At 34.5% G+C, this 22,595-nt stretch overlaps 1 protein-coding gene across 3 annotated transcripts in view; it reads right to left on the bottom strand.

Moving 5' to 3' along the window:
* LOC136041027 (uncharacterized) overlaps positions 1-22,595 on the bottom strand; it is a 251,653-nt gene that overhangs the window by 76,919 nt on the left and 152,139 nt on the right. For all 3 annotated transcript variants that reach the window (XM_065725549.1, XM_065725547.1, XM_065725548.1), the window contains one exon: positions 13,665-13,853. In XM_065725549.1, the coding sequence (XP_065581621.1) occupies positions 13,665-13,853 (189 nt within the window). The remainder of the gene's footprint in view (positions 1-13,664; positions 13,854-22,595) is intronic.

Raw genomic sequence — 22,595 nt, 5'->3', positions numbered from 1 at the left:
GTTAGGTACAATTATTCTGCACAGTATGAAGTAAGAACTGTTTTCTAACTTCAAACTGTCCAAATACTTTACCTCCCCACCCCTAATGTGTAAATATATAGCCCAAATTACAAATTTTCCATCTATTCTTTCACTTGTCTTTGTCTTTTCTCCCCCAAAGCTGAAAGAAATTAACGGAGAAACCGGATCTACAGGGCGTCAATGGACCAAGAACTTAACATTGGGCTATAACAGAACAGTGCCCTTTTCTTTAATGACTAAAAAGACTAAAACTCTTATTTGCTTTGTCAAATGAACCCTCATATGCAAGAACTAATTTAGGTTGATTACACAGCCCTGCAAAAACTGGGGTCAGAATATGTTATTTTTTTCTTGACAGTTAAATATGAAATTTCTACTGTCAAAGGGACTCCGATTTGCAAAAATATAAATTGTCCAATTGCCCAACTGTCAAAATTACCCTATTGTCGCCTTGACTAAAGGAATAACACCATTTCTGGCCTGTTTAAGCCTTGCAGTTGTTTAAAGTATATGGGACATATCAAAGACATGAATCGAAGCTGGGATAAATGTCCAGTATTTTTTAGAATAAAGGTAAGCATCTTCAAAAACGGAAAATCGGCAAAAAATAAGCTACTAAACTTGTTTGCCGTCCAAATGTAAAATCATTATTCCGAGAAAATCGGCTTCGAAGTTTCTCAAGTTTTGTGGCACTTTTCCCACCCATTGCGCCACACTGGACATGGGATTGAAGTGAAAAGTTGTTAGGATTGGTTTTTTGACAGTATTCTTTTCTATTATGCAATGAAAATACATGCCAAAGTTTGCTGACACTCCTAAATGAGGATTTTTCAACTTTGGCAAACTGGGCAAAATGCTGCAGATATGTGTTTTTGCCAGAAAAATCTTTGCAGGGGATTTTATTAGGATACTTTTGCATATGCCATTTGATTCGCCTCTTTGACCTGAATTCATTGGTATATCTAACTCAAAGAGTGACTTTCATGTATATACGTGTTTTTACCTTTGGATTGCCCTTGTGAATTGGCTAATGTTCAACAAAAAAACATGTCTATGATTAATATGATTTTTAGCCCCGAGATTGAAGCGGAAAAATCAAGCTTAAAAAATATCCTTAGTAAAAAGAATGGAATTAAGTCGTCTCCAAAAGGAACTGGAAGATACCATAAGGAAGGATTAATACAAACAGTGGCTTTGGAACAAATTCAGTCTTAGCTAAGCTCTAAACTTATATCTTGTGAACATTTTACTATTCTAATACGAAACTCAAAAGAATCCACTCACATAGTGGACAAGAAAATCAAATACACACCTTTAATTATATGGAGATCAGTTTGAATACAACTCTTTTGCTATTAATGTTTTTTTTCTCTTGTATCATTTATTTTCCTGATCAGTAGAAACAAAAATGTATTCAATAGAAAATACCTTTGAAAATTTAAAACTTTTTACGTACTCAACATGGAGGCAGAAACAGCAATATAAAGCATAAAACTTTGGAGTGCAGTTTTCACAAGTTTCCCTCCACTTTCAGGTAGGAGAGGGTTATCCATCAGTAATTTTAGCTCTTCACATGATAAGGAGCCTCAAACATATCACCTTAACATTTAAGTTTAACGCTACTGGATCCTTGCGTATCCCCTCTATTTAAAAACATGCCTAGGTTGGGCCTGTTTGACTGTGGTCATCCTTAGTCACACTTTCTTTTGTGTAAGAACTAGTGTTTTCTAGGAATCAAAAATAGGAAATCATTCTTAAACTCCTTTGTTACGCAATTAATTAGTTTTAATATATTTCTGTTCCTTTATATTCTCATAATTTATATATTTTTCTTCTAATATATTATTATGTCTTGTATAGTTTTTATTATCTTTAAATAATTTCTTATAATTTATTTATAATTCTCATAAAGCTATAATCTTCTTGTATACGAACCAATATTTACTTACTTGCTTTTGTAGTCTGGCAAATTACATATCTTAAGCATCAATTGTCAAATTTTAGAAGAAATATTTTTTTGAGAAGCATTAAACATCTGAACTTGAAACATGCAAATTGACCTAGATGTGGTATTTTGATGTTTTCCTTTTCTTTTAGGGGTAGGAAGAACGCCGAAAGAACCATCAACGCCATGTAGCGTTTGGTGACACTTGGCATTTGTCAAGCTTATTAATCGTATTTGTTAAGAAACTGAGATTAGACACTTATTACTACCCTAATTTTACCAATTACAGTAATTAAATTAATTATTCTTATTATTAAGCTGAAAAGGTCAAAAAGTTCCGCCAAACACTAGATGGTGTTGACAGTTTTTTTCACCCTAGCGCCAGTTCCCACTTTCAGACGTTACCCATACTCTTTGGTTCAGAGAAAAAACAGCACTAAAAAACCATCCAGCTTGGAAGATCTTTGGAGTTTCATGAGTTTCTTTCATATTTTTGTATATAGTTTATTATCATAAATATTGTAATACATTCGAATCCAACTTCGAAGTTAGAAAATTTAATTTTTTTTTCAAATCTGAGGTGACAGTATAGCAATAATTTAATATTACAGACCTCTTCATGCTAACACCGCATAAACTGATACAAGAATAACATAAAGGACATGCACTAAAGCATTTTACACTATTGTTGGCTCTTTTATTTTGAAATCCCTTTCAGGTGGGTTGTTGAATCAATTTTACATTTTACATTTTAACGAATTAACGAATTAGCGAATTTTACATTTTACATTATTGTTGGCTCTTTTATTTTGAAATCCCTTTCAGGTGGGTTGTTGAATCAATTTTAAATTGTACATTTTACATTTTAACGAATTAACGAATTTTACATTTTGCATTGTTGTTGGCTCTTTCATTTTGAAATCCCTTTCAGGTGGGTTGTTGAATCATTTATTGGTTTGCCCTTGTTCAGAACATTACAGCAGCAAACTAAACAAAATGCTACAAGGATTCGAAAATTTATTTTAACTGGGTTTATGTTTCGATTTGTTTTTTTATGTTCAGCCAGATAAGATTTACATCATAAAAAAACACAAATGATACTTTAACCATTTTGGCCTATCCAATATCAGCTTTTATTGTTCATTGAATTTATCTTTTCTAGAATTCTAAGTTAACGATTACAAGCTTCAACCGTAAATATCAATAGTAATATATTTAATAAGTTTTCATAATATCTACTATGAATGGGCGTGACTCTGTAGGCTTAGCCAGAGTCGACCCAACTCTAAATGGGTACCTGGAGAAATCTGGGGAGGGTGAACAGGAAGGGTGTGCAAAAGCACAGGATGGTTGGCCCCCAACACCCCCATTGCATTTCCTGGATGAAGGTTCAAGAAACTTTCTGCTCTTGGAGATTGAAAGTTCGAAATTTGTAAAGGTTGAGAACTGAAGTTGTAAAAAACTTCAAACTGCACTTGATAAAAACAAATGGGTTTTCATTTTGGACGACCATTTTGTTTGAAGTCCTTTTTTGTTTTCAATTTATGGTAAACATGTATGAATGTGTGTATTGAATTAAAGACACTTCTTGACTACTAATATCTTTGCGTCAGCCCTGCAGTGGGTTGTTGCAGCAGAGTTCGAACTCTGGGTCCCCGACTACCAGGCTAGGATCAAACCCATTGCACCACCACAGGACGAATTTCTGATAAACTTCAGTTTAGGCAAATCTTCTGTTTGCCTAAATAAACGGTAATATCGGTAACTCTGAGCCAGTCACTATACTTCAGCTGAGAAAACAATCGTGCGACGCTATACAACGGTCAGGAGAATTTATTAAAATTTATACATAGTTTATGTTAGTCTGTTTTGTTTTGTCTTACGGCTGGGGAATAGAATTGAAACTTCCAGGAAAACCTTTGTTTTTTGGAGGGGGGGTATGGGAAATTGAAAATCTTGTTTTCGTTGGAAGGAGATGCTTTGATTTTTTGTTTTTGTCTTCCGACGAGCTCTACAGCGCGTTCTTGTTTTGGGGCCTGACCATTGGTTTTCCATCTCGACATCTAAAGTGTCTAAATTTCCCTTCTAATAAATCCTTTCAAAATCCCTTGAAGTCTTCCATAATTGATTTTAAAGCTTTAACGGGTTATGGAAAGAGTTTTATTTTAAATCTATAGAAGCACGGTTCGAAAATGCTTTCTAATAAAAGAGAAGTTATCTTCACATATATTAGTTGAGAGCTAAGGTTTTTGATTTCTAACTAATGAGAATTCAGATTAAATTGTTCTCTGACAATCATTCCGCTCTGTTAGAGAGATCTCCAGAAGGACTCAATAGGTTCAAGCGAACACTCGATTATAGCCGTGAAATAAATAGAGGATATAGATGACGTTAGAGTTTTATAGGGTCTAAAAATAATTCTTATTCCAATTCAATGGCCTTTGTGTTTGAGCAGTTGTTCAAGAATTGAGACGAAAACTTAATTATTAGCAAAATGAGCACGGGGTTAAGGAGGAGACAGTCCCTCTTTTATGAGAAATGATTCCCGTTCGTTTTAATGTCGCTCTTTACTTTCATTTGAAAAAAAATCATTTAATCTCTGTTAGTTTTTAATAGAATAACCAAAGTTACCCTAATTGCGAAGAAGGCCACCGAATCTTCAAACTCTACTCTTTAAACCAAATTATAAATTTCGAAGAGTAATGCTTCGAGGAAAAGAGCTCAGTCTCATTTGCTTCTCGAAACAAATTGTAATTACCCAAAATAAATTATAGTCTCCGCGTTAAAAGGGGAGCTCTTGGCCACTCATGTTGAATGCTTTATCATATTTCAGTAGAATACATTTCTAATAAAGGGAGTAAACATATCCCTATATTCTTCCTAATGAATGAAAATCACAATTTGTTATCATCTTAATATTCATTCATTTTATAAGAAAAATGAGAAACTTCACTTTTTGCGGATAGCAGCTTTAGGGCTTTTATATATGCTGAATATCGCTTGTAAAATTTCCATCAAGATCAGTAGCCTTTTTTGGAAATTTTAATTCCTGTTTCTAAAATTATGCGTATTTTTTCATATGCTAATAGCTAAAATTAACGCGTTTCATACATTTAAAAATCCGCTTGAAAAATGGATTTGTTATTTCTCATGATCATCTCTAAAAAAAATCACCCCTTCAAATGTTCCAAGAAGGGGGGGGGGTCTGCAATATCAGGAATTATTTATAGCGTTATCAGGTCCATTTCAATGCAATGGCTTTCAATGCAACTTCTTAGAACAAATCTTCTTTTATTAATAGGTACGTCCCCCATGGATTCCAGCAGGGAAGTCAGGAGGGCAGTACTCTTTCTGAAACAAGAAGACCTTAAACAATGGGTATGAACAGGAAAATGAGAAATATTCTAATCTAAATCTCCGTAAAAACAAAGCTCCTGGTAGCACTTTCAATTCCAGGAAAATTCCAGGGGGAACTCACGATGACCCCACTTCCCTAACTTCTGTGCCGGCAAGCAGGTTAATTAAACGTTTTATACTACACAGAATAAGATTTTCTGCAACAAAAGGGACGCCATCAGCCCGAAGCATCCATATTACAGGCGTAGAAAAAAGGCCCGGGAATCAAGGGGGATTGTAGATTAATTTATATCACTCTCCCAACATCCTTCTATATTCATTAGAAGACTCACATAATATTTGAAAATTCAGACGTGAAATTCTACTTTTTAAGGCTTCAAGTATACTCCCTCCACCTGCACCAAGGTCCGCCGGCCCTGCTCGATAATGGCCTATGTACAATTGTATGCCAATGTACATAACCTTATGACGTACCAAATTAATCAATTTAGTTAAAAAAGGTTTCAATATACATATGAGCGCATTAATTACTTATTTTGTGGGGATTACCTAATTCTTGAACCTAAGAAAACCTTGAAAACTGTCGAAATCTATGGCAGATTAAAATAAACTTGTACTTCTGAAGCTTATGTCTGAAAGCCCTTACAAGAGGGTTTTCACCTGATAAAATGCATTTAGGCCTGAATGTTTCACTGATGTGTTTCCTTTTTCTTATTTATCCAGCAGTGGTAGGGCAAGGTATAGAGCTTTTTAGGGCCCTTGTGATAGCTAATTCTCATGTCTGGTAAATTGTACAAAGTTGTTCAAAATCTTCAAAAGAAACAGTATTCTGTAGTGTGTCATCTCCTATTACGTCTGATAGTAAGGAGGGACCCGCTTCAATAGTAACAAAATTAAAAAAAAAAAAGAAATTTGATAAAAATTAAAATATGGAAAATTTTGAATTTTTAAATGTTCATTGCAAATAAGTAAAATTCATTAAGTTCGATGTTACCCATAAAAGCAATGAGACTGAGAAAAATTGCCTGATTTTCGAAGATCGAAAACACCCAGAAAATGTCGAGTGATCTTAATTTTTCCCTATCAATTTGCCCCATCAGATGCAGCAAATCAGAGAATCCTACTGAAGGTCTCAAGCTCCTACCTACAAAAATGTCTTTTGCAAGAAGAAAGATCATGAATGCGTATTTATTTATTTGTTTTTTTCCCCGGGATAATCGTATTGAACCAATGATCCAACAGACCAGAAGAAGGCCCATTGAAGCGGAAAATTATTCTCTAGAGACCTTTTTCAATGACCAATAAGATTGTGCCACAGGAGAGTGGCGTTTTCTGCCAATTTGTCGCAGCAAACTACGATTTTGCTCCAAAAAGGACCATGCTGCTATCGATTAATAATCCTGAGATAGCCAATCGTATTGAACCAATGATCCAACAGACCAGAAGATGGCCCATTGAAGCGGAAAATTATTCTCTAGAGACCTTTTTCAATTACCAATAAGATTGTGCCACAGGAGAGTGGCGTTTTCTGCCAATTTGTCGCAGCAAACTACGATTTTGCTCCAAAAAGGACCATGCTGCTATCGATTAATAATCCTGAGATGGCCAATCGATTGAAAATGATCAAATAATACTATATTGAGATATCCACTTGCAGACCAAGTAATTGGTCTGCAAGTAACGGTCCACATTCGTCTGCATTGGTCCAAGTAACGGTCCACATTCAGTCCTGAAACGTTACGCTGTCCATACAAGATGAATTGTTAAAATGGAAGTTTATCTTTATGCTTAATTTAACTAAGTTGATTCAGTTGGTCTGTCATGAAATTCAGTTCAGTGATGTATAATTGCGCATCAGCTATTGTGAAGGAGGGTCGGTGTGTCATTGTCCAGATGGAGAGGGGATAGATACTGGAAAGTGGGGACAATGACTAAATTGGCTAACTCTCTATGAGTCTTCAGATAAATGTAGAAAAGGGGGAAAAGGGGAGGAATCTATCATTTTCTTTCGTCTAGACTAAGCCTGAATAAGGGTGTTGCGATGTGATATCTCCTTTCTTATTGCAGAAAAATCTTTCTGACAATTATTTTAAAGCTCCATTTATTTAAGCTTATTTGCTTCGTATTTCATAAGATTTAATACAGTGAAAGTGCGTATCAGCAATTGTGAAGGAGGGGCGGTGCGTAATTTTGTAAGCAGGAGAGGGGAAGATGACCCTTGCAGTGCATAATAATGCCCAAATAACTCTCATTGAGACTTCAGATAAATATTGAAAAGTTTTGGGGGATAGAGAGGGAGGTAGGAATGGATATCCAATCCCTCTTGATTCAAAGAAATATTTGGGGCCTAGGCCGTTATTATTGATGCTGGAGGGAAATGAGCGATGATTTCCCTTCCATTGCCACAGTCTTTTATCTTTAGCATAAAATATTACATTTACGTGCCTGCCCGCAAAGAGGTGAAAAAGGTTAGGTGGGTCATCATGAGTCTCGCCCTGAAATATCTTGAGGGGGGAGGGCAAACGCTACCAGGGTCTTGGTTTTCAGTGATTCAAAAAGGCAATATTTCTCTTTTCCTTTTTACATACAATGTTTCAATGTATTTAGACATCAGAGAACCCAATTTTACGGTTGTGATGGTTTCAACCGCGTAGAAGATCAAAAGTCATGCAAATTTCAATCCATGTGAGCAATAATATCCCTTTTCCGTCCACTCAAAATTTTGTAGTAAACATATAATTAAGAACTTATTCAACAAAACTGCTGTTCGTCGAAAATTTTGACTAAAAATTATTATTATAACCAAAATTTTGATTGCAATCGAATTTTTAATTCTTAAGCAGCGAAATTAGCAAAGTGGGACGCTAGGTAGTAATTTACAGATAATTACATGCAATTTAACAGTAACAAATCAGCTATATATGGACTGGTAGTCCGCCACATATCTTGATTAGGATTGGGAAAGGCCGTATCCAGGGCGTGCTACAGGTTTTAATCCCCAGAAATTTTCATCCAACTTTTAAAAAAGTAACAAAAATACACATAAACAAATATTTAATGGGTTTTGTTAAGTTTTTTTAAAGCCCCCTCGAACAAAAATAGCCCTTCCCCCTGAACAACAATCCTGGATAAGATTTTGGGCCTAGGCATGATTTGAGAACAATCAGAAATTAAATAAAAACCTGTTTCTTCATCTGAAAGTAAAGAGCAGCGTTACGATTCAAAAGGAACAGATATTATGAAGTACACGAGAGGGGCTGCACCTTCCTCGAACCCTTGTCTTTAGGATAAAGTTGAAGCTTTGTCTCAATTCTTTAAGAGCGACTGCTGAAACACAAGAGTCATTGAATTGCAATAAGATGTTTTTAAAGCACCAAAAAACTTTAACGTGACGAACGAGGGGTTGAAGAGGAGGCAGCCCCTTCATGTAAGTAAAAGTTTTCTGTTTATTGTAAGTCTTAACTTTTCTTCATAGTTTCTATTGCAAAAATTTTGTTTTTTTTTATTTCATCGCATGTTTAGAGTGAATAGTTTTAGTTAGATTTGTAAAGCTTATCAGATTAAAATATATTATGGCTACCATTCGCCCATTTACCAGGTTCCAGCTAAGGAAAATCTGAAAGCTGTTTCTTGTTTTATATTTTTATTTATATATTTATTATATATTTATATTATATATTTATATTTTATATTTATATTTTATATATTTTATTTACATATAAAATGAAATATTACAAACCAGGATTCCTTTTTTTTAACTAAAATCCATAATGATTTAGTTTATGGGCGTGATATTTCATGTGGATCAGCAACATGCAAGAATTTATAAGCAAAATGTAGAAAATTGGGTTGAAAGTCGAGGTATCTTTAGGATAGGCAAGAGTCTCAAAACGATCTACTCGAAACTGATCTTGGCTTTTGACAAACCAAATTATGACCTTAAACCAAAGCTTGATAACAAACCTCAACCTTAAAACAAACCTTGACCTTAAGCCAAACCTTGATAACAAACCAAACCTTGACCTTAAACCTTGAACTTAAACCAAATTTAAAATCAAGAGTCTCTTGTTTTCATCGTCTCCAATTGCTTTTATGTTGAGTTGCATTGACGTCTCCCCAATAGGAAAAAATAACTTGACCAATTAATCTTTGGTCAAATATTCATATTTACTTAAGAACAGGAGCTAATGATAAGACCTTCAATGTTTATGTATTTGGGAGTATGTTACCATGGTGACCATGATATAAAACATTGTATTATTATGTTAGCCACCCCCCTAAAACAAAAATAAGGGGAATCCCAGTTTTCATATGCCATATCTAGAAACTAGCTGACCATAAAGATCGGTTTCAAAATAAATCTTCATGAGGCAGCTGTCAAAGATAAATTTTTCGTGGGAACAACTCGCCAAGAGCGAATAAGTTGGGATAACAGCTGTAAGCAATATTCTAAGGTCTTGGAATAAACCCTAGGTAAGTTGCAAAAGAGTCCATCTGCAGCAAGTCAATGCAAAAGTAGCATTTATGTTTTTCCCGTTACGTCATTTTTTTTTCATGTGCACAGTGGTATAGAGGCAGGAGAAAACTTTTCATGGAAACAAGTGGCCAGGGAGGCAAGATTTGAGACAATTGATGTGAGTGATATTCTTGGAATGAACCCGAGGTAAGTTGCAGAAGGGTCCATCTGAAGCTAGTTTATATAAAAGTTGCATTTATATTTTTCACGTTACGTCACTTTTTCACGTACACAAGGATACGGGGGCAAAAGAAAACTCTTCATGGGAACAATTCGTCACGAGGAAATGATTTGGGGCAATTGGTGTGAGTAATATTCTAAGGTCTTTGAAATAAACCCCAGGTACGCTGCAGAAGGGTCCATCTTCAGCTACTTAATATAAAAGTGGCTTTTATGTTTTTCACATTACATCACTTTTTTCACGTAGGCAGGGACATGGAGACAGGAAAAAATGTTTCATGGGACAACTCGAACCATTTGAAAGCGTAACATTTGTTAGGGTATTATGAGGTGTAATCATTACAATAATGATGATTATGTGAGTATGACAACCCTGGCGTTCCGACTGTTTTTGACATGATTTATTGGTTCACTCACACACTCCAGTGTTCAATTGTTACAAAACACACTCCAGTGGACAGTTGTTACAAAAATTTAGCTGTGTCAGTTACAATACAAGGTGCTTATCATAGATCTTTAAAGTCATGCCATAAAAAATCTTCACCATAGTACATAAGTGACATAAGATTTTATAGGCACACGAAAAATTAATGTTACTATTGAATCGGAAAAAATGCTTTTTAGCTTAAAACCAAATGAACTTTTATTTCTAATAATAGCCGAACTACTGAAAATTTATTCCATTATATCCAGCAAGTTTTACTACCAAATTCTATGTGGATTCATCACGATTTTATTTTGTAAGTAGATGTTTGTATTTCTGGAAAAAATCATTTGAGTCCTGCTCTAACGACAGATGGTACTTTCCAAATTGATTTCTGCCAAAAGCTAAGGAACTCAAAGATTCTTTAAAGATAGAGATAAACAATTTTGGTTACCGTGGAAACAAGGTCAAGTTCCAGATTTGTAGGAGATATTGCTTTATACTCATCCTATTTATTAAAGCCAATGCAAAGAGCCCTCAAACGAACTGCTAATGGCATTAATATCTAAAGGCAGGATAATTCTTGAGTTTTACAGAGAGAAATATCTTTAAGCAAATATATATATATATATACATATATGTATATATATATATATATATATATATATATATATATATATATATATATATATATACCAATCTCAATGCCTAATGATTGCTTTTCTCTTTAGAAGAATTTAAGGTACCATTAACTATAATATGGCATGCAACAAACCTTGGTAATTAGGTATTAACCAGCAGCAAAAGTGGTTAGCTTATTCGATAGAGACAAATCCTCCAGAAAGATAAAATAGCACCGTGAAAGCCCTTGCAGTTTTTGGAGCTCATGGCACCAACCATAAAGAATTTTTAAGGGTAAATCGCCAATTCTGGTAGAGCTGAACATAATATTCCCTTAGACGTTTCGTGCAGCAATTTAGGGTCTTGATATTACAATTAAGGTGGTCGAAATACCCTTCCACTTTTGAAATTAATTTTGAATTGAATTGATTCTTTAAAGATAGAGATAAACAGTTTTGGTTACCGTGGAAACAAAGTCAAGTTCCAGATTTGTAGGAGATATGGCTTTATACTTATCCTATTTATTAAAGCCAATGCAAAGAGCCCTCAAACGAACTGCTAATGGCACTAATATCTGAAGACAGGATATCATATATATATATATATATATATATATATATATATATATATATATATATATATATATATATATATATATATATATATATATATATATATATATATATATATATATATATATATATATATGCAGAGAGAAATATCTTTAAGCAAATATATATGTATATGTATATGTATATGTATATATATATATATATATATATATATATATATATATATATATATATATATATATATTATATATAGCCAATCTCAATGCCTAATGATTACTTTTCTTTTTAGAAGAAATTAAGGTACCATTAGCTATAATATGCATGCAATAAACCTTGCTAATTAGATATTAACCAGCTGCAGGAATTTAGGATATTGATATTTCAGGTCAGGTGGTTGTAATACCCCTGCACTTTTGAAACATTCCCTTCAAGTCAGGTGGTTACCCCCCGTCTGCTGAAGATATCAACGATTTTGTGTCTCCTGTGCCTATCATGGCTGGAATGAATATCAATATCGCCAAAATTACCTGAAAGTTGCGGAACATAAGTAATGTACGGCAAAATGAAATTTTTTCAGCATCAATTAGAAATGTGAAGTCTGGCAAAACGTATTTCATCTGATAAACAAGTTTTAACTTCGACAATTAACTGGGAATTCTACAATAAAATATAACAAAAGATCAAAAGGAGGTTTCACTTAGCAGCAAGCTCCTTGGAATTTCAGGTTTTAACCTTCGGACGCAGAGGCTACTTCAGGACAATATGTGATTTCAGCTGAATTACTAGGCACCTCAGCTTTGTTGCAACTTATAATAAGACTTTTCACATATGCCACATCTACTGCTGACATGACACGGTAAAGCGATTCTACGTCTTTCATTTTTACTGTTGGCAAATCCACTACTGTGATAGTAGGCACAGGAGACAACAGCAACAGCAACACGGAGGCAACAGCCTTTTCACAGCATTCACTGCTAATACGTTGGGTAATGGCCTCCTTAGGCTAGCCTCTGGTGGAATTAGCACTAGAGAAGGAGTAGCATCCGCAAACAAAATTTTACAGAACACCCTTTTGCATAGTCCTTGCTTAAACTGTAGTAACTTCACCTCTGAAAATGGCACTAAGCTAAAATCAATTTAGTGAATGGGGGAGTGGCCAGGATGAGAATACTTCATTGTCATACTCTGGATGTGTGAATGCTTCTTCTGGATGTCATGCATCATGTCGCTCATTATTTGATTACGATTTTGATGCACACATGAATCTGACCATGTAACCACCTGCCTGACATTTTAACCAACTTTTGTTCAGCAAATCAGCAACTTTGGACAAAACCGACCAAGGTGTATGTGATTCGGTAAAACCGCTTTAAAGAAATTGAAAAATATGCAATTCGACAAAGGAGAATTGCAAAATACAGACAGCTAGATATGTCTCACAGCAATGTCAATTAGAACATTTGAAAGAGAATTTTTTACATTAGATAGCGTTTGTAACTCAGTTTCGACAAAAATTATTATTTTTGGCAAAGCCGCTTTTAGGCGACGAATATATTTCCTAAATCAAAATATCCTAGAAGAAAGCTCCTCCTAAAACAGTAAAACGTTCGGTCCATAGCCTAGAACAAATCTTAACAATAATGTTTAAAAAGAGTTTTTCATCGAACTGACAACCATTTTCAAGACAATTATTATAAACTTTGGACCAGTTATACAACTAACCCACTCAATACGAATTACGAAACGTAGTCTATGTTTCACTAACTCTTTTCGCAGAAAAAAAGAGAAAAACTTTTCGATCCGTAATTAACCGAAGCCGGTTAATTACAGACCGGAGGAGGTTACGTATTACGGATCGAAGTGAGGTAAGTAGTACGAATCGGTATACTCGATCCGTATTACAGATCGAGAAGGTAAGTTAATTACGGATCGACCCGGTCTGGATTATGGATCGAAGCAGGATTCGATCCGTAATCCTGAAACATTAATCAAATGTTTAGTAAACTGAATGAAAGAAGGTAATCTCACTTGAAACTTCATAACTATCTGCTGAGCCTTTTCTAGTCGTTCTTTTGAAGCTTCGAGTTCTGATTGGCTGGTTTCTTTTTCTCTTGCGGCTTTCCCCAACTGTGATTGGAAAAATTCTATTCGTTCTTGTAAACGTTCAGCATCAACAGCCATTGTATCTTTTTCTTTTTGAAGTCGGCCAAGCAGTACCTATAACGGAGAATGAATAAAGTAAAATGTTATGCTATCTACTTGAATGAATATTTTGAAGAATTAATCATGTTTTCGAGATGAGGGGGAGTAATAAATAACTTTTTGACAACATTGCTTATTAATATAAAAGTGGCAGAGAGGTCAAAATACCCTGTCAAATACATTAAAACAACATTGAATGAAGATTATATATAACTACTGATGTATGTAGGTATATCATGATGCACAAAACCACATAGTTGATGGAGGAGAATAAAAAAGAAAAAACTATAAACACAAATGAACATTTAAACAGTAAGAATAGAGCATTTAAAAAGTGCTTTAAAGACTTAGCCACTTTTGATACGCTTCTTTTCTTCAGTGGGCAGAATCTAGCATCTTCATATCTGGTCGATGCGGTGTTATTACTAGCCCAATGAGGCAGCCGAAGCAGGTACTTTGCATAAGAATAAAAACACTTCCTAGTAGCTATTATATTACCTTCCATTGAAAGCGGCCAAAATCACGAAGGAGAATGCAAATGTGTGACTGCATAAGCTTCGTACACAGTAGCTTGAACACGGTGGCTAAACTTAGATTTCATAGAAACCTGGCCTGTTCAAGTTTGCCACGGTCAAGAAGAAATAGGAAAACAGACTCTACGCTAATTAAAACCGCTGAAAAATTCGGTTTTATTCTGGTCAACTTTACCCCAATGTGTTCAAAATCTTTAGATAATACAAAAAATTATCTTCTAAACTAGTCCATATTTGACTAATGCTCAATATATAATCAACATAATTTGCTAAAGATTCATCGATTCCCCTAAGCACACAAGTCATAACAGCTTTCTATTGTGGTTTAGCAGTACGATGATTAAAAAGCAGTGGAGAAGACAAAATGCCCTGTCTAATACCTTCATTAATCGGAATAGCAGGAGTAAGTTCATTAATACTGGAAGAAGCATAAATCTTAACTTTAGCGTTCAGTTTCCTATACATATTGCAAAAAGTCTGCAAGCACTCAGTAGAATATGGAGGGCATGGATGCCAGAATCAAGCTCTCTTAAAACATCCTGAACAGCAAAGAAAAGCACCTCGTCGTTTTGATCAGCCTGCACCAATTAATTTACAATAAGATGGTGCTCATGGTCCGGGCCTATCCCCCATTTTTTGTCAAAACGACAGATAATCCGGTGAATAGTGTTTCGCCATAATTTATTCCATAACCGTTAATTCAAATAATTTAAAAAGTACTGGGGACACATTGATTGGCCAAAACTAAGAGTACCGATCGGGAAGCTTACCTTTTTTATGGACGGTGTCAATTATGCCGGTCCGAAACAGGTCTGGCACTATTCCAGCACTAAAATTTATTTTATGAAGCAGTACCAGATGCTCAACTAGGAAAGGGAAAACCGCTTGAAGATGCCTAGCACAAAAACTATCAACACCACGGGATTTCAACCATGGGATTTCAGCAAATTTGGGCCAGAAAGGATGCCAACTTTAGTGAAATAGGGAAGGATATGAATTCTTTACTGAATCTTTTCATCCTAACCTACTTTAAACAAGTTTAATAGAGCATCTTTCTGGTACAATTAATAAGATTTTATAGCATATAATATTAGCGATATTTCATGACTCCCTCTATCCTTTTTTTTTGTTATTTACCAATCTGTATCGACTTCATCAGCACGTTTCCTGGCATAGGATTATAAACGTTAAATCGGTTTTTGTCTACTTGACAACTACTTGACTACTCACTTGACAACTCGTCCCTATTTGAAGCCAAGGTTACAAAGTATCTTTAGCTTCAAATTTATGCTATTCATGGTAAATCATGAATTCGAAGTTATAAAGTTTTTGAATTGACCGAGGAGTTCATCTTTATCAGGGCCCTATTTATTTCTAGCTAAGACCATTTTAAGAGTGGCAATAGCTACTCTAATGCTGTCTTTAATTTTTTTCGATGCAGATGATTTCCTGAGATAGTTAAGAATGAGAGGTATATTGGTATATGCAAGGGTGGGTGCTTATGACAAAGTATTTACAGACCCGTTTTACTTTTCTCTGTTTACAGTACAATTTTTATACTTGCTTATATTTGTTGAATTTCATCTGCAGTTTTCCTGATTCTGGTCAAATCCCAGGAACAGTATTTTTTGATATGAAAAACCATACGATTTTCCCTCATACGAAATTCTTCTCTTAAAAAATTCACCAATGGGGAAAATATCAAATAATTTTTGTTAGTTTTAGCCTTAGCTAACATGTTAGAAAAATGCTCTTCAATTCATCTTTTAATACATAGCTTATGCTTACATGGAATTCCTCAGGGATCTATTCTTGGGCCAACACCTGTTCTCACTTTTGTTAATGATATTATTGAAGAAGTAATCTATGTTATTCTTTGGAAATAATGTCACCTATACTCTACAAAATAGTTCGTGGTAACAAACTGTAAGTAATGAGCGATCCCGCTCAATAGTAACCGAAATTGTAAAAAAAAAATTGATACCAATAGATACATCAAAAGAATCCATTTTTAAGCTGTTTTCAAATATATAAGTTTCATTAAGTTTATTTTAACCCATCAAAGGTTAAAAGCCTGAGAAATATTGCCTTGTTTAAAAAAAAGGGGGGCGCACACCCTAAAAGTCATAAAATCTTAATGAAAATCACACCATCAGATTTAGTGTGTCAGTGAGCCCCACTTTGTAGCTTTCAAACTCCTATCTGCAAAAATGTGAAATTGTGTATTTTTTGCCAGAAGAGAGATCATGGATGTGTGTCTATTTGATTTTTTGTTTGTTTATTTTTGTATTTTTTTCCAGGGGTGACCGTATTGGCCCAGTGGTCCTAGAATTTCAGGAGAGGGCTCATTTGAACGAAAGTTAAAAATTATAGTGTACTTTTTAAGTAACCAAAAAATTATAGGGTAATAGGCCCCCTTCCATACCCATTTTTTCTCAAAGTCTTCCGACCATAATTTTGAGATAGCCATTTTCTTCAACATAGTTGAAAAACAAGTTTCGCTCAAGTTTTAATTTTGTCCCTATTCTTTATGAATGACTTCTGAAACGCGATGTTCGTTTAATTGCAACAATAAAAGATTTTTTCAAAAGTATTAAACAAGTTTAGCGTAAAGAGCGAGGTGTTGATGAGGAGGCAACCCCCTTCATATATGTAATACTTTCTATTCGTTTTAAGTGTAATGTTGCTACTTATTTTCAATTGAAAAATCTTGTTTTTTTTTTATTTAATCTTTGCAGAGTTTGCATCTTTACAGAGGATTGAAGGCTCAATCGCAGACTGTAATTTTTCCCATCGAAAAATTATCTTTAACACATTATAAGTAGAATATTTAAAAACTTCCTCTTTTATCTTCATTCTTTTTATTTGCATTATTTTTTCGCTTCAGCTACTCAATATTATTTTTATATATATATATATATATATATATATATATATATATATATATATATATATATATATATATATATATATATATATATTTTGGGCTAGTAAGTGTCTGCAGGAGAATTCTCGTAAGAAAAATTTCTGCGGGAAAGGGCGATTTTCTGAAAGGAAATTATCTACTGAGACAACTATCTGGTAAATTTGCCAGCAACTTGTTTTCCACTGCACGATGGAAATTGAACTAGCTTCCGAAACCGTTGAATTGCTTGAAAGGGTATGTAAGTTCTTCAACAGTTCAGATACTTTCAAATCACATTTTCTAATTTCATAATAAACTTATAATTCCTTGGGATTTCGGATAAACGCTTATATAATTCCCCCTCTGTAAGTTACTTAAAACATTTAATTCAATGCCACGACTCTTCTTATTCAGTGATATAGCTTTCAATTTTTCCTTGTTTCCTCCATCCAGGATCCCCGATTTATGACCAGACGACTAATTGGTCACCCTTTCTATTTTTGGTACCAGTTTAGATCTTAGAGGAAGAAATGTTATTCCGTGTTAATCATTAGTATCTCTTATTAGTCCATAAGCTTCTGTCTCTCTTTCCCGAAATTCGCGGAGTGAATCGTTCAACTACAGCATTAACTCTAATATTTTTCATATTCCGTTGATGCCATGACTAATCATGACATATTCATGGACATAGTTGTCCATTTATTGTAGCTTAAAAAGAATTGTAGCTTTAATGGACTAGCTTAACCTAGAATGATTGGAAATGCTGCTCAAACAGTGAGCTCAAGAAAAAGCCATTAATTACATTTGTTTAGAAATAATTTTTTTTTGTAAATTTACAAGTGACAATGTACAGGCTAATGGACGTGAAATCCTGTCTCAGATTAAAATTAGCAACAAATAACAATCGGTCATAACCGCACAAACAGTTTCATCCTTCTCATTGATCGAAATAAAACATATTCATAATATACATTTTATTTAGATTGTATCATGAATAATTGTTTTTTTATTATTATTTTGTACATAGGCCAAAAAAGGAAAATTTATTTATTTTCATCGTAATTAAAATACATCTTCTTTTTTTGCTAGCAGAGCCCAGCGTTACGAAAATTATACGAACCTTGCACGTAATCGACAGTTTGGGGAACACAGAGCTAGGAAGATTTTTATTACCATCGTTATATTTTCTTTTTTGTTTTCTTTAGATTTTTTTTCCTTTAAAGACAAAGAATATGACATTGGACTTCTCAGTCCCTACTGGCAGTGATAATCTCTGTTTCATGGTCCTTTAGACAGGAAATGCAATGGAAGGGCAGTCATTTTATGCTTTCGCACATTCTTCATGTTTACCTTCCCCAGATTTCTCCGGGGAAACATTTAGAGCTGTGTCGTTTCTGGTTAATCTTACATAGGCACGTCACTGACCCCAATTCCAAAACAAATAGCCAGCAACAACAGGCTTCGAGCCCAGTTCTCAAGGGTTTCAAGTCTAGCGTGCTAACCACTCGGCTATCATGGCTATGTCTTGTTTTTTTTCTGTAATATGAGTATGATTTAGCCTCGCTGTTTCTTTTTGTTATTTACGTGCCCTCTTGCATGCCATGGCTGGAGCCCTAAAGCTAATTTCAAATCCAAAATATTTTTTTCATTGGCTGCTGTCGGCTCTTTAATTGATGTAATTGATCTTTCAAAAAATTGACGAAGAAAACCCGATTCTTAAATTGGGCATTTTGTTAAGGAATTCAGTTAATTTAACTTAGTTTACCTAATTTAATAATTTAATTTAACTTAATTAATTTAGTTAAATCCAAATTATTTTTTTCATTGGCTGCTATCGGCTCTTTAAGTCATGTAGTTGACCTTTCAAAAAATTGACGATGAAAACCTGTTTTTTTTTAATTGGGTTTTGCTAATGAATTCAGCTATGTATCTGACAGATAATAAATAATCAAACCTTTTGCCTTCCCAGTAAAAACCCCCTAGGTTAGAAGAATCGGCCCAATCAGGTCCAGCTTTAAACTTCATTCGATTCAGAAATGCCTATGGCTTTTTCTTAGCTGAAATAGTTGTAGACAAATCTCAGATAATTAGGCAAATAATCAGCATATGGTACAAACAATGTTAGGCTTGGCGTAACATTGTATATTTGTTTGAAATTTCCAATTTTTCTTAGAATACCAAGGACGTAAAAATAAAAACGCCTTGTCTCTCCGGACATGGGCACCCATAAGGGGGGATTCAGCCCCCCTACAGCATTGGAAGTGCCGATTGTAAGCCCCCCCCTAAAATTTAGCGTATGGGTGTCGATGCCTTTGGGCCATCCTAGGTCTATTCAAACACGAGGTTCTTAGGTTTCTCTTCCTTTTTTTTCAAAGTTATGAAATTTTAGACTAGTATCACATTTTTCGTCAGTGTTGCCATGTTAAAAATAATTAAATGACTTTGACTGTATTTTTTGTCCTTAAAAATTCAAAACGTTTTAAACAATCTGTTGATTCCCAAGTACAACTATACCTTCAAAGAAAAGCTGCATCTTCTTAAGCTGATTGGGGTAGTATATTTTTGAGGGTTGTTTGAGATCTAGCATCAATTTTTGGACGCCGGATAGTACCAAAGACTGGATATTGGTATATAGAAATGATTCTCATTAAAAATTGGATGCCCAATATTTCTCAATTCTTAAGATATTTACAGTTTGAAAATTTTCAATTAACAAATCTAAGTAACAAGATTTTATTTCCACTGTCCGTGGTACTTTAAAGAAAAGAAAAGAAAAATAAAATCATGTTACGAATGACTAACATAAAAAACCGAATGCTTGTTACTGCCTCTCAGATATGGAAAAGTCTTAATATTTCTAATATTAGTAGCATACTTAATTCCTTCAGTAATGACTACAGGGATATTGACTTTCGGTGATTAAAAATGACAGGCGTGTGTTTTGCCCTGAAGAATCATTGTCTAAGATAATAAAGGTCGATCGTTGAACCAGACGTTTTTTTTTATCGATTTCCTGATGTATTATCTCTACAATCAAACAAAAAAAGAGAAAAATATTAATCTGGCTTAGATGGAATAGCTGAAAATAGAAAAATCAGAAAAAATAGAAAAAAGAATAAAATCGTGAAACGTTTGTTTGCCAGTATTTTCATTCTCGAGAAAGGGGGGCAAGAAGGTTGTGGGAAATCCTTTACCAAAATCCAAAACAATACAAAAGAAACAACATCCCAAGTCATTAGTAAAGAGCCACGCGCCTTCCAATTACGTATCATTCCTTCCTTTTTCCACCACCAATTTCGTGTGGAGGTGGCGGTCGTAGAAACTTGAGACGGGGATCATTTATTTAGAATTTGAGCTTTTAACTGTCTTTTTAAAGCGTAAAAAGGGCTCGTTTTCGGTTTTAAAATGGACCTCTACTTTTCATATAAATTAAAAATACTGAAGATATTTTTCAAGCTAAGTTTTGCTTGGCTAAATTTATTCTTCTTCAGTAACTGTAAGAATATTTTAAAGGTTGTTTTCAGCAGTTTTACTGAGGAACTAAATTGTTGGATCTTGATTTAAATTTTGTGCAATATGTGAAATTTTTGCTCAGCTATATGCAAGAATTTGTTAGTTCTATTTTTACTATAAGAGTTTGGCGGGTGGGAGGGGGATTTTTGACTATTTTGGATTGAAGCATATGTGAAATACTACTAAATTTTTTTCTTAATTATCCGTCTCATTGGAGGTTGCCGTGACCCTCTCTATATACTCTAAATTTCCTAGCGGAACTGCAAAAACGAGTTTGGACTGTCTACGCTATTAATCGATATAGCCCAATATTTTTATTTTATTGATTTCTACTCCGCCTTTTTTACATTCCCAGTGAGCAAGGCCTTATCCAGGATCTTGGTTGGGGGAGGGGTTAATTCTCTATTGGAGGGGGAGGGGTGAAAACTTAAAGACGCACCAAAACTTGTTTATATACCTTTTTGCTACGTTTTAACGAATTGGACAAACGTTTTGAGGGGAAAGGAGGGGTCGAACACCCTACTCCCTACAGGATACAGCCTTGTCTGTAAATTTCAGGTCAATTAGAGACAAAACAAAATATACCAATTTTAGGGTGTCACAAATTGATATAGCCTAAATAGATAAAAATGTTTTGTCTTTATAAATTGCTTTTTCTTTCTTCAAATATAACCCAGTCTCAATCGTTTAATGTGCTTTGTTTTTGCTGCTTTTTAAGTAGTCAATACTTGGGACTGAGACCCAACAATAAGTTTTGTTTTGCATTGTTAGTAGGCAGCATGAAGTGGAAGAGTAATAGTCCTATTTAAAGGTGGTTCAAGGAGACATCCTTCAAGTTACAGAAAAATCTCCCTCCTGTCAGTATTTAGCAAGATTTTTGAAAAGTTCATGATTTTCTATACTCAAAAGCATCCTTGATACAAAACATTTCCTTTATGAATTTCAGTTTGGCCTTCCAACCAGTCACCCGACTGAGCATACGCATTTTTCGCTCCTTAGCTTCATTCACTCAGCCTTTGATTCGGTTTAACTACAGCTGCTCCTTTTTGGATAAGAAGAAGGCGTTTGACTCCATAACACATGACATTCTTCTAATAAAACTTGGCATCCTTGGAGCACAAAGAATCACTCACTCTTTGCTTCATTCGTTTCTCTCAAACAAAAAGACTTTTATTGGCTATAACCCTCTAAATGTCTCTAAGATTGAAAATGAAGTCCCTCAAGGATTTATCCTTGGTCTAGTTTTTTTATTTTATAAATGATCATTTTTATGCAATAAAGATGTGTGTTCCAATGTTTTGTTGCCGCTTGTGTTACTCCACCTGTTTTGGTGAGCCCAAGTTGCAGTCAGACTCCGATGACAGCCTAGTTGCCTTCACTGATGACAGCACATTAGCTAGGGTTGTACCTGATCAAGTTGCACTGGAGAAAAATGTTCTTGCTCGAATTGAAAGAGATCTTTCATAGTTTAATATAAACTATTTGGCTTTTAACGTTTCCAAGTTTAAGTTTATGTTTTTTTTTTCAGAATTTCTACAGCTTTTATGAGTGTTCATGTGATACATAGGTCATCTGGTACTCTCGTTAGATCTGTAAGTGACAGTTTCCGATTCCTTGGAAACCCTCCTGATGGGAATCTATTGTCCAAATTAAACATTAATGCATTAATGGTTAAGATTTCTAGGAATCTTGGCATCATAGGTATGCTGAAGCACATGGACCTATCATCCGTCCTCTTTACTTTACCTTGATTCAGTCATGTATTTCTTTTTGTCCTCTCATTTGGATGTCTACTTTCCAGTCAAA

Source organism: Artemia franciscana, chromosome 21, assembly GCF_032884065.1.
Source record: "Artemia franciscana chromosome 21, ASM3288406v1, whole genome shotgun sequence".
Taxonomy (NCBI): domain Eukaryota; kingdom Metazoa; phylum Arthropoda; class Branchiopoda; order Anostraca; family Artemiidae; genus Artemia; species Artemia franciscana.
The sequence above is the reverse complement of the archived record's forward strand: the minus strand, read 5'-3'. Positions and strand labels throughout refer to the sequence as shown.